Source organism: Cervus canadensis, chromosome 21 (genome assembly GCF_019320065.1).
Source record: "Cervus canadensis isolate Bull #8, Minnesota chromosome 21, ASM1932006v1, whole genome shotgun sequence".
Lineage (NCBI taxonomy): Eukaryota > Metazoa > Chordata > Mammalia > Artiodactyla > Cervidae > Cervus > Cervus canadensis.
Genome location: NC_057406.1, coordinates 11,344,596 through 11,356,930, shown reverse-complemented (window position 1 = coordinate 11,356,930; position 12,335 = coordinate 11,344,596). Strand labels below are relative to the sequence as shown.

At 53.1% G+C, this 12,335-nt stretch overlaps 2 protein-coding genes across 3 annotated transcripts in view; one reads left to right on the top strand and one right to left on the bottom strand.

Moving 5' to 3' along the window:
• The window catches only part of ADIPOR2 (adiponectin receptor 2), a 37,411-nt gene extending 30,003 nt beyond the window's left edge, over positions 1–7,408 (top strand). For both annotated transcript variants that reach the window (XM_043440383.1, XM_043440382.1), the window contains 4 exons: positions 1,675–1,861; positions 2,039–2,226; positions 3,630–3,823; positions 4,884–7,408. In XM_043440383.1, coding sequence (XP_043296318.1) covers positions 1,675–1,861; positions 2,039–2,226; positions 3,630–3,823; positions 4,884–5,012 — 698 coding nt within the window. In that variant the 3' untranslated portion in view covers positions 5,013–7,408. The remainder of the gene's footprint in view (positions 1–1,674; positions 1,862–2,038; positions 2,227–3,629; positions 3,824–4,883) is intronic.
• Positions 7,409–11,675: 4,267 nt separating this feature from the next.
• Positions 11,676–12,335, bottom strand: part of CACNA2D4 (calcium voltage-gated channel auxiliary subunit alpha2delta 4) — a 64,937-nt gene continuing 64,277 nt past the window's right edge. Inside the window, exon 38 of the mRNA XM_043439899.1 lies at positions 11,676–11,780. Coding sequence (XP_043295834.1) covers positions 11,676–11,780 — 105 coding nt within the window. The remainder of the gene's footprint in view (positions 11,781–12,335) is intronic.

Below are 12,335 nucleotides of genomic sequence, written 5' to 3'. Positions count from 1 at the left end.
AAAGTGTGTTTTGAATTTGCTGTTTTTGTTTGCTGGATTTCTAGTGATGCAGTTCCTCTGTGGTTGTCTCTGGTTGTCCCAGTTTACACTAGGTTTTCAGACATGTCCTTAAACCAGGCCAAGGAAAAGGCACTATGCAGAATTGGCTGTAATATTTTAACGAGCACGAAGAGGAAAGTAGTTATTTCACAGAAGTAAGTTGATTTTTAAAAGTCATTACGAATGGCCAGTGAACATATGAGAAAGGTGCTTAATGACATTGTGAGTCATTTGAGGAAGTGCAGTGAGATACCACTTCACACTCACAAGAATGGCTGTTATCAAGAAAATAGAAAGTGACAAGTCTTTGCCCGGATATGGAAAGATTAGAACTCTGGTCATTGCTGGTGAAATGGAAAATGGCACAATCTGTTTGGAAAACGGTTTAACAGTTCCTCAGAAAATTAAACGGAGTTACCAGCAATTCTAGGTATATACCCAAGAGTATTGAAGACATATTCCCACAAAGGTGTGTACATGAATGTTTTTAGCAGCTTTATTCGTCGTAAGGGGAAAGTGGGAACAACCAAGTATCTATCACCTGACCTATAAATAAAGTGTAGTATATGGATACAGTGGAGTATTATATAGCCTTAAAAGGGCTGGACTGCTGAGAATGGGCTACAGCACGGGCTAGCCATGAAAACCTTGTGTGAAGTGAAAGGAGCTGGACACAAAGGCCAGGTACTGTACGATCCATATACACGAAGTACCCAAAATGGGGAAATCCATAGAGCTAGAAAGTCCAGTAGATCAGTGCTTGTTAGGGTTGTTGGGGGGCATAGGGGGGCGATGGCTGAGCAGGTGTGGGACTTCTTTTGGGGGCAGTGAAAATGTTCTGCAATGAAATAGTGACTATCACACAACCTGGTGAATGTATGGAGTAGTCTGGCCTTTCCCTGTTTGATGTACATATCTTATCACACATTTGATTTGCTCTGTGCCTCCAAGTTTTCCAGAATCAGAGAGTAGATCAGAGTAGAGAATCAGATCGAGTTTGTTGCTGACTTCTGACTTTACTAAATGATCACGCAGAATCACTTAGCAAATGTTTTAACTTCTTAGTTTCTGTGTTTGTCTTGTGTTAAGTAGCCTTTGCCCAAGCAATAAGAATGTGGTATCTTACTGTGAAGAACAGTTTAAAAACTGGTTTGAAATTGCCCAAATGGCATTTCACTGTCCCTAACTCCTGACTCTGGGGGCCAGCTGGTGAGGACCAGAGCCGCAGGTGTTTCCGTAGAGCAGTTGGAGACAAGCTGTATTTCCTAGCAGAGTTTGGAGGGGTCAGCGTTCATTGAAAAGAAACTGCCAAGTGGGCCTTTGAAGCCTGGCTGTGGCACATGTGCCAAAAGCATTATAAATGGGATTTCTTAGGGATCTAGTGGTAGCGGTGGGCTTAGTTAGCAGGCCTTGTCTGTTTTCTTTTTGGATTAATCACAAGTTTCCCTGTTATACCTAGCTTGTGAAGCTGAGGGGCGTGTGATACCAACAGTGTCTGGAGCAGACCAGCGTTTTAGATAAGGTTTAGTTGTTTGGAAGAATTTTGATTCAGATGTCAGGACTGAAAACTTAATTGATACATAACACTCTCTTCAGAAGGTAGTAACCCTGGCTTTCTTCCATCCTCTTCTCTAGGTTGTGTCTTCTTCTTGTGCCTGGGGATCTTTTATATGTTTCGCCCCAACATCTCCTTTGTGGCCCCCCTGCAGGAGAAGGTGGTCTTTGGATTATTCTTTCTGGGGGCCATTCTCTGCCTTTCTTTCTCGTGGCTGTTCCACACAGTCTACTGCCACTCAGAAGGGGTCTCCCGGATCTTCTCTAAGTAAGTATCTGCAGAGTCCCTGTTTGGATCAGTGATCCCAAGCCTGTGGGCTCAGGGATAGCATCCAGCAGAGTTGGCAGAACCCTTGATACTGCCTGCCAGGCACTCTTGACTGGAACCTGTAGTGGGCAGTGATGTTCAGCAGTAAATGGATTTTTTTTTTTTTTCCTATCCTAGACTGGATTACTCTGGTATTGCTCTTCTGATTATGGGAAGTTTTGTTCCTTGGCTTTATTACTCCTTCTACTGTAACCCACAACCTTGCTTCGTCTACTTGATTGTTATCTGTGTTCTGGGCATCGCAGCCATCATCGTCTCCCAGTGGGACATGTTCGCCACCCCCCAGTACCGGGGCGTGAGAGCAGGTAAGAAGCCCAGACCGGCGTTCCGTGCTGCCAGTCTGCACGAGAGGGCCGCCGCTGGCCAGGCGTCAGGCTAGGTACTTGTGATGCAGAGACGGAGAAGTCACAGTTCCTGTTCTTGAGGGGCTTGTAATGTTGGGGTGTCCCTGCTCGTCTCACAGCGTCAGTGGGGGTGGGTGCTGAGCTGATGCATCTGGTAGTACAGTTTACGTGTGGTCCTTCCAGCTGTGGCACCATAACTTTTGTGAAATGATGGTTCCTTTCTATGTATTTTCGTTTTAAAATGTGTAAAAAAAAGAGTCTTTACTCCCAAACTGATGGTGTTATAGAGATAGCACACACCTTCTCTGGTACAGGATGAAGAGGGTTTTATGTTCAGGATCATGCCTATTTGGTTGGAAACCAACCAAAAGCCCCTTCTTCTGGTGCGAGGGCTGGAGCCAGGGCTGTGCCCACAGTGTTTGCCTCTAGTGCCACACCCCAGTGCCTGCTGAGAATGAACAGGAAGTACTAAAAGGAGTATTCTTCCTTTCAGCCTTTTTGCTTTAGACCATTTTGTATTAAAGCCCAAGCCACAGTTAATCTGCAGTTCCTGTCCATGTGGTGCTTGGTTGAGGCACACACTTCACAGTGGCTTTAGAGCCCAGTTACCTTTAGGCTGTTTCTGATTGTGACGTTTTCTTTTACAACCCTAGACATGTGTTAATAATACATAAGTAACATAAATTACAAAACTTGGACAAAATGGTACTTAACCTTCAACTTGACACAATCTGATATGTTTTATTTCAGTTCATTAAAAAAAAAAATGGTGATCCAGACTCAGCTTAGTCTTATAACCTAGGGCATGTCCAGAAGTTTGCAAATCACTGCTGTAGAGGGTTCAAAGACAGTCTGGCTGTGGGGGGGCCATGCTGGTGGACTTGGGTGTCTGACTGGTGCCCTGAGACCCCTCCCTCTCTCATCGCCTGCCCCACCTCACTCTCACCCGGGGGTGTCCATTGTCTCAAGGGAAGATAAACTATGTAGAACTGCTCTGTACTGTAATCTGCGTCTTATAAAGAAGCGCATATAGGGTGTTGTAAGCCAGCTACTCGAATTGTTGGTTCCTGAGGCATTCATCAACACATCACTCCAAGCCCCTTGAAGACTTCTGATTTGTGGAGCTAAGGCTTTTTCAGCAGGAAGCTCTCTCTTTGCCTTTGTAAATAGATCTCTTTTTAGAATGTAGCTGTGCTGAATTGCATGGCAGAATCCCAGAGTTTGAAGAACCTTCTTTTTCCTTTCAAACCAGAAGCTAATGTTGCATCTTGCTTTTGAGATACTCAGTTTACAGAGTCACTGGTACTGTGCCAAGTTGTTCCTCCTCCTTCTCCTTGTCTCCATTGTGTCCTTGTGATTCCCAGGAGTGTTTCTGGGCCTCGGCCTGAGTGGGATCATCCCCGCCTTGCACTACGTCATCTCGGAGGGCTTCCTGAAGGCCGCCACCATTGGGCAGATCGGCTGGCTGTTGCTCATGGCCGGCCTGTACATCACGGGGGCGGCCCTGTACGCCGCCCGCATCCCCGAGCGCTTCTTCCCTGGCAAGTGTGACATCTGGGTAAGTGTGGTTGGTGGCTGGGGGTGGGCAGGGTTCACTGTCTTATCTGTCCATCTGTGAGTTAGTTACTGGCACCCAGGGAAGTGTGCATGTATGATTGAGGAAGTACCCTTGCCCCAGCTTCCCTCTGAGCTGCGTCAGCGTGGTGAGTGCGGGGCTGAGGGCGCGCCCTGCAGGGACGGCCCCGCCGTGAGACCCGCCGCCCCATGATGGGCCGCAGCCGCAGTCAGTGCCTTCTCGGGACCGGCCCGGGAGCTCGGGTGCTCCTTACTCAGCGCCCTGCCCTTCAGGGCAGGTGTGGTCATTGTTCCCCATCCCCGTGCCGGGCGGCAGGTTTTCAGGCCGCCTCTGTCTGGTCTCCTTGTGTGTGGGAGGAGGGGGACAGACTCGCTTTTTACCCGGGTCCTTTTCAGTACCAGCATTCAGTGATTAGCAACAGGAGACTGATCTGTGTGTGTGGTTGGAAGGGAGGTGGGATAACCAGCCGGTTGTTAAAGGTAAACCAAGAGGAGGAAAGGGTGGTGGGGGTAGAAAAGTGCAGGGGACCAGTGGGCAGCCTGGTACTGGTCCTCACACTGGTACCGGCCCGTGGCCTGTCAGGAATCAAGACTGCACTGCAGGAGGTGAGTGGTGGGAGCAAGCGAAGCTTCACCTGTATTCACAGCTGCCCCCCATCACCCTCATTACTGCCTGAGCCCTGCCTTCTGTCAGGTCAGCGGCCCCTTCAGAGTCTCACAGCGGCGAGCACCCTGGCCCTAAAGTTAAGGTGGTATCCTGAGATGGCCACAGAGGAGGAATAGGTGCACAGTAAAGGCAGTGCGTTGCTGGTCTCCCGGCGTCAGGGGTGCACTGCGTCCCGAGCTTGGGGCCGCAGCTCTATTTCTGTGGGGACAGCTTGCCTTCACCTCAGCAGAATGTGATACGCCTGCTGGGTGCTCTGAGATCAGGGATGCCTCGAATTTGAGCCGCTGCACCCACCCCCGCCCCGGCTCCGCACAGACAGTCTTAAGGGTCTTCTGCCGACTTAGTGATGTCTCGCCCTCCCCGCTTCTGCCTCCAGTTTCACTCGCATCAGCTGTTTCACATCTTCGTGGTGGCTGGCGCATTCGTCCATTTCCACGGGGTCTCGAACCTCCAGGAGTTCCGTTTCATGGTCGGCGGAGGCTGCAGCGAAGAGGACGCACTGTGACAGCGGCCAGAGGCCGGGGACGGTGACCCCCACTGGCCATGACGCCAGCGCCAGAGGAGCCCCACAGCGCGGGGCTTCGTGATGCCCCAGGGCTCCACGTGGTCCGCAACTGGGAAGAGAAAACAAAAATAAATCACACCTCACAGGTGGAGAAGAGGCAAGATGGCCCAGCCCTGCCTCGTTCTTGGGTCTGGCCGACGGAGGGCGCTCGCGCCCTGGGCACGCTGGTCTCCATGCTTGTAGCCGGCGGGGCCGTCAGCTGGAGGTGCCTCCTCCTCCCTCCATCTCTCCTTAGAAATGGTGACACCGACCAGTGTTGGCGAACATTTATTATGTCCTCCGAGGGGTGGCAGTGTGATTTTAGATGCCCTTTTGGGAGAACAAAGAAATTAATGTAAATAAGATTTCTAACTTACTGTTTAAATAAAAATTTATATAAATGTTTAAACCACAGGGCTAGGGGAGGGAGGGAGGCTTTTGTACAGAACGAAACACGCAAGAGCCACACACTGTTCCAATTTTGCACACGTGACCGCCGGAGGATCAGGCGACAGACCCAGAATGTATGACGCCCGGCGCCCCGGGTGCCTTCTGCCGGGGGGACACCTCGGGCCCCGGGGCGGCAGCGTCCCGCCGCCCGGCGGCCCTGGAGAGCCCGAGGCGGGGACGGCGTGTTTGCTGGGGGACGTGGGGTGTGTGAGATCGAGGCAGTAGTGACGGTGTCAGAGTTTGAGTGACTTGTTTCTGCCACCTACCCAGAAACATCACTGAGGCTGGCGGGCATTGGGGGAGCACCCACAGGGCTTCCTGCATCCTTTTCAATGCGGTGGAGACTCAGCTGGTTGCAGGGGTGGGGATGGGGTGTCTGCAGTGGAGCTCTGGACCACTCCGTATGAGTCCCTCCAGGAGAATCACTGCCTTACCTCCCCCTCCCCTCCCCCCCCCCCGCCCCCAGGAGTAGAGACCACCTTCCCTGGCACCACAGCTCCTGGCCTGAGGCTAGCCGCACAGGGGCCCAGGGCCCGCCAGCTATGGTGGGAGTCTCCCTGTGGTGCTGTCCTGGTGCCTGGGGGCTGGGCACGTGAACCCCAACCCAACCCCCTTCACCCCTGCCACCCCGGTCAGGTCTCCAGGGACAGGGAAGCCAGCAGCATGCCCCTGAGGCCAGAGCCCATTACCCACCCCCGGAGCCCAGTTTTCTAGGGGTGGTGTGGTAGGAAGGTTTAGAAGGAAGTGAAACATGACTGCCAGGGAGTCTGGTTGGCTCATTGAAGCCGTGTCTTTGAGGAGCTGCTCAAATAAGGCTGCTTGAGCCCCAGAAGTGGACGTCCTGCGGGGGTGTCAGAGGCCAGTGTAGAGGGTCTGGCTCCTGGGAGGCCTGCACCTGCCCACGTAGCCCCGAGTCCATTTTTACTCTCAGCAAAGGCTTCAGGTGGTTGAATCGCACCCAGGACGGCAGGCGTCAGACGTGAACAAGGTCCCAAGCCCGGCTGGCCACCTCCCACCAGTGTTGGGAACATGGGAAGGTCTCCCGTTTACTCAGTGTGGGTTTTTTTCTTGGTTAGGTGTCTCCTTTCCCCCGTGTCTCCAGCAAAACCTGGGAACCGGGGAGCAGGAAGCCTCTGTAGAGCTCGGGAGTGTTCTGGTCCTGAGTGAGGGCACTGCCTGCGGTGCCAGGTGCGCTGGTGCCGTCTGGACGGTGGCAGAACAGTGTTACCCCTCCGGGAGCACGGCCCACAGTCCCCGTCCCCCCCCCCCCCGGGACAGTCTCCCTGGGCTTCAGGGTGTACCCCAGAAGCCAGCCTTGCGTCCGGCCACCTGTCTGGGGAAGCGGGGTGTGGGGTGCGGCCCCTGGGACACCTCCAGCAGTCCGGGGCCCAGCCGCCCCCGCCCCCCCCCCACTCCCCAAAGAGGAGCTGCACCTGGCTCAACATAGCACAACCCCTTAGAAAGTGACATGATCACCAACCAGACGTCCCCCACCCCGTGACGGCCCCTCCCTGGGAAGCGGGTGGGCACCCACCTCCGTGTGTCCTCGAAGCCCCGGCCGCCTCACGCACGCCTCCGCCTGCTGGGAACCCCACAGGTCGGCGCCTGGATGCCTTACTCTCAGCAGTCAGAGGCTCGCTTGCTCTGTGCAGCAGATGTTCGTTTTCTTTTCGGGCCCTTGGCCATTTCGGACCTCTGCAGCTTCATACTCTCACCCATTGAAGAGTGGCCTTCTCAGTATTTCCCCCTTCCCGTTTATAAATTGTCAAAGCCACAAAGCACATTTTTGGGGATCATAGAGGGCTGGGATTTCAGAAGGGCATTTGTGTGATGGCCCCATTCATCATAGGATGTCCCTCCTTGCTGTATTCTCAAACTTCTAATAAAAAAACCAAGTGGAATATGAATGTGTTTTTTTTTGTGCCTTGTTTTTTTTTTTTTTTTTTTTAAAGAAAAAACTGCCTCAGCTTCCCTCTCCATAGCTTTTGGTACTTCTTAGCTTGAAGCCTTCATTTAGATACTGAAGCTTAAATTTCTGGAACCATCCCACTCTGAGTGCTGGAGACCATTCTGAAAAAGCTCTCCATGGATTGACTGTTCAACAAGCTAAGCTCTTGTGAAATTATTAACATTCAGGATTCTTTGGCCACAAAGGTATTTTCTATACCGAACAGAATATCTCAGGACACTTAGGGGTTTGTTACTCACTGGGCTACCAATTTTTTGAAAGTCATGTTGTATACTGTCATTTTCATAGTGTAGTGTTGAGAGTCTGCGAAAGTTGAAAATGTTCTCTGGCAGTTTTAATTAGATAATCTTGTAATTTGTATATTTCACATTTCCATTTAATGTTCCTTAACGTGTTAATGATGGCAGGCAGGATGATGATGAGTTAATAAAGAGGGTGCAGTATAAAAACCAGTGCTCATGCCCAACCCAAGCCTTCCCGGCCTTCCTTACACTTTCATCATAACTGGAGTCCCAGGCACCGAAAAGGGGAGAGCCAGCTCCAAGTGGCAGTTACTAATTTATCATTAGAGGTACAAAAATAATACCTGAAGAACGCATCATGCAAGGGGGTGTGTTAAAGCACTCGACGCGTCACGTAATTGTAACCAGCACCCAATGAACAGATCTGTTGTTTCACTTGTGTTTTGTAGGTGAGATCAGAAGAGGTAAGTCTGACTTGTGACACAGTTTACACTAAGACGAAAATTCAGGTTGAATGGTCTCATGTAGGGACTTCCCTGGTGGTCATGGTTAGGACTCTGGCTTCCACTGCAGAGTTTGCAGGTTTGATCCCTGGTTGGGGAACTGAGATCCCCTTGCTGCATGGCATGGCCAAAAATAAAAGCCTCATGTATTTTGACTGAAAGGTTTTGGGGGTTTGTTAACCCTTCTATGTAATTTAAGAGAAGAGAGGAGGTCCCAGCCCTTTTTGCCTTGGGTATATTTAGTTTTTTTCAGGGGAATTTCCAGCATTTGGATGAATTCTCATTTTAAGTGTAGGAATAGGTTTTTTGCATAGGGAACCTGGAGGGTGGGACACTGGGTTGTGTCCTGTTTTTGTTTTTGTTTTTAATGTGGGCCATTTAAAAAGTCTATTGAGTTTGTTACAGCATTGCTTTTTTATGTTTTGATTTTTTTGGATGCAAGGCATGTGGCATCTTAGTCCCCAGCCAGGGATTGAATCTGCATTGGAAGGCCAGGTCTTAACTGCCAAGGGAGTCCCTCCTGCCCTCCTCTGGGTGACCGTCCTCGAGGCCTACAGATAGCCCCTGGCTTTCCCAAGTCCTTTGCTGAGCTGTCTGTAGGCATCCCTTTCATGGTGATATCTGTGGTGCAGGAAAGGAAGTGGATAAGGACGCATTTGAATCCTGGCCTGACAGTTGCTGGGGCTCTGCGGCCTGGAGACGCCTGCAGGCACCATTGCACCCAGGAATAACCCCTGATCTCCCAGTGTTCTGCTCGGTCGGAGCTCAAGCGCTGACCCCACACCCTGTGTCCTGCTGGACGGGTTTTCCTGCCTCCAGCCCCGTGACTTGTGGCAAACTGGTCTAGTGTGACTCTGCCTTCGGTGGTGATGGCGGGAGTCTAGCCGGGCTGGAAGAATGGCCTGTCACCACCACCCCTGCCACCCTGGCCTGGGGACAGTGCTCTGGAGACAGCACCCGGGCCTGCCGAGACAGCTGCTTCCTCCTCTGTGAACTCGTCCCCGCCCCACTCCGCCCCAAGTCAGCATCCCTCACTTGAGCCGCAGGGATGGGCTGGCGTCTATGCCAAGCTCTTGCCCTTATTCTTCCCCAAGTTTGTGTCTTTGATTTGGAGATGTCCGCTCCCTTGCCCTCTGGACTGAACTCCTCTTTGACATTGTGGAGCGGTGCTCAGGCCTTTTCGCCTCAGCAGCGCTTGCATTAAAACACGCTCAGAGGTGGCTTAGGAGCTGGCACCCCCCCTGCCCTGAGGACAGAGCTGGTAGCCCTGGCACCCTCGGGCATCCACAGGTTCTTTAGGAAAAGGAACTTAAGGACTCTCTCCCCCAGAATCTTGTCATCTATTCAGTGACTTTGGTTTTAACTTTGTTGGTCTGAGCTTCCCTGGTGGCTCAGACGGTAAGACGTCCGCCTGCGATGTGGGAGACCTGGGTTCAATCCCAGGGTCGGGAAGTTCCCCCTGGAGAAGGAAATGGCAACCCACTCCAGTATTCTTGCCTGGCAAATTCCACGGACTGAGGAGCCTGGTAGGCTACAGTCCATGCGGTTGCAAAGAGTCGGACATGAGTGAGCAACTTCACTTGTTGGTCTGAAACCAAGGTGACGGCTCTTTAGCGTGAGCTAGGCTGCCACCTGCTGTCCTCTGGGCCGTGTTGGTGGTGGTGGGGGTGGCGGAGGGTTAGAACCACCAAAATAGAAAAGGGCAAGAACAGCTCTGACCTCCAAAGGCAGGACTTACGTTCTCTTCTCCCAGGTGAAGGGCAGCTTTATTGTATCAATGGCTTTTGCTTCCATTGGTTCTGACGGAGTCCTGGCCCCATAGCCCCCTCCTGGCCACACAGAGACAGGGCTGAGGCTGGGAGCTGCCCCAGTACTTCCTAAGTGTGGTTTTAAAATTGTGTGGCCAAGAGCGTCGATAAATTGCCTGAAAAGACTCTTCCCGGTTGCGGCAGGAGTGGGCGGCGGGGGGGACAGGATGCTGTCCTGGAGAGAGGTTAGAAGTCAGGGTCTGGACACACACCGATGCCCCCGAAGGGTATGGTGAGGGAGGGGCTGTCACCTCGAGGGCTCTGTGACATGAAGGTGGGGAGTCGAGCTGAGGGGGTGGGAGACAGGCCCCCTGCTGCCTCCTCACCCACCTGTACCTGGCGGGCATCTGTGACCTTGCCTGTTGTTCCAATGTCCTTTCTCCCTCCCCTCCACCAGGAAAGCAGGTGCTTCAGAGGACAGCAGGTGACACGCTGTGGGTGCCGGCCGTAGGCCATGTGGTTTCAGGTTCAGGATACAGACACCACGTGCATGCCTCACACATCACGTTCACCTCTTCCAGGGAGGCCAGCTGAAGGTAGAGATCGGAGGCCACCCCAGGGTTTCTGCGCTGTTCTGCCTTCAGCGTTGCTCCTGCAGTGGGGACCGCAGTTCCTAGGGAACCAGGTCTGCGTGGGAGGAAGCCGTGGCCCCGAGATCCCTGGGTGGAGGGACGTGCCCAGATGCATCCGTCTCCTCCACTGGACTCCAGTTTGCAAATGGGAAAGCTCCCCAAAGCTCCAGCTCCAAGGTCAGAGTCAGGTGCTCTCTCCTATAGATCAGCAGCCAAAAAAAGACCACCCTGGGTCCTTGGGCCTCCGGGGGGTCTGGAACCTTCAGGACCCCCCTGACTATGCCTCTGAAGACCAGTCTTTTGCTAGGACCCCTCTGGCTGCAACTGGTCCTGCCCCCTGCCCTGGACTTACATCCTTCTCCAGTGCAGCAGCTGTATTGCTAACCTACTAGCTTTATCTTAGAGAGAGGCAAATGGTAAGCTAGGGCTTTGCAAAGACATTTATAGAAATTTTTTTAATAGCAATAGTTTGTGGGCATCACACGAAGCCATGTTCATGTAAAGGACTTGCCTTCTCTCTCTCTCTCTCTCTCTCAGACACACACACTCACACACACACACACACACACACACACACCTTTTTTGAGCTTCAACTGTGAGACTGAGCTGCCTCGCTGTACACCTCACCCTGGGGCAGCTACATCTCCAGTGGGAAGCGTTCCTGCCCTCTTGCCCTCTCTGCCCTCAGCCTCATTCCTCTCCTCCTTCTCAGGACATTTAAGTCCTTGGATTCTACTGAAGACCAGCCAGGCTCATTAGAAAGAGCTGCCCCTGTCTCTGGCTGGGTCTGGATTTCTGGGGGAATAGATGGAACTAAAGCTCTCTGGTCTTGGTCCAGGTTGAGCTCATGCTGGACTCCCCAAGAGGAGGTGGGGGGAAACTGCCCACTGAGATGCAGGCTGGAGGGTACCCAGCACCCTAGAAGGTCTTCAGGACGGGTTTCTGACTCTTCCAGCAATCTCAGGAGGCCCACGACTGTGATGAGCATGGCCTTGGGCGAGAGAACCCAGCTGTAGAGCGCCAGACAGCACGGTGGACTGCTGACTCTTCCAGCGTCAAAGCAGGCCCAAGGGGGCGGGGTCACCGCAGCAGCCGGGATGGCAGCACCCAGGCCCACAGAGGCAGCAGGAGCAGGGGGAGCGAGGCCGAGATGTCTGAGGCACCTCCGCAGTCCTGGGCGTTCTCCTGCGGACCCAGAGCGCTCCCGGTGAGGTACCCGTCCAGGCAGAGGCGACCGGGAGACTGGGAGTCGGGAGGGAGGTTCTGGGGTTAAGAGGGACCGAGGGCTGAGGGAGAGGGGAGTTCCAGCAAGTGGTGGGAGTCCCCTTTCTTAGACACCCCCCGACTTCTAGGGGAAGGAAGATGGAAGGACTGTGGAGTCATCCTCTCAGAGTGACTGCAGAGAAGCCTGGCACTCTGGGAGCATCCTGGCTGTGGAGGCAGCGTGTCCAGCAAGGACCACTCTAGTACAAAGAGCCCAACTCTGGTGTTCAGGGCTGGTCACCACAGTGTTATGTGCCTAACCATTTCCTCCTACCCGCCCGGACCCTGTGGATCCAAGTGCGATGGGGGTGATGTGGAGAAGCTGTGTTTCCTGGCCCCTGGGAGACCAGCTCTCATCATAAAAACACTGCCGGGTCCCTCCCTGCATGAATGCACACGGATGGCGGTTCCAGGAGGTGCCCTCACAGCTGCACACTGTGTGTCCAGCGCTCTCATGTCTGAAGGGCACAGGCCAAA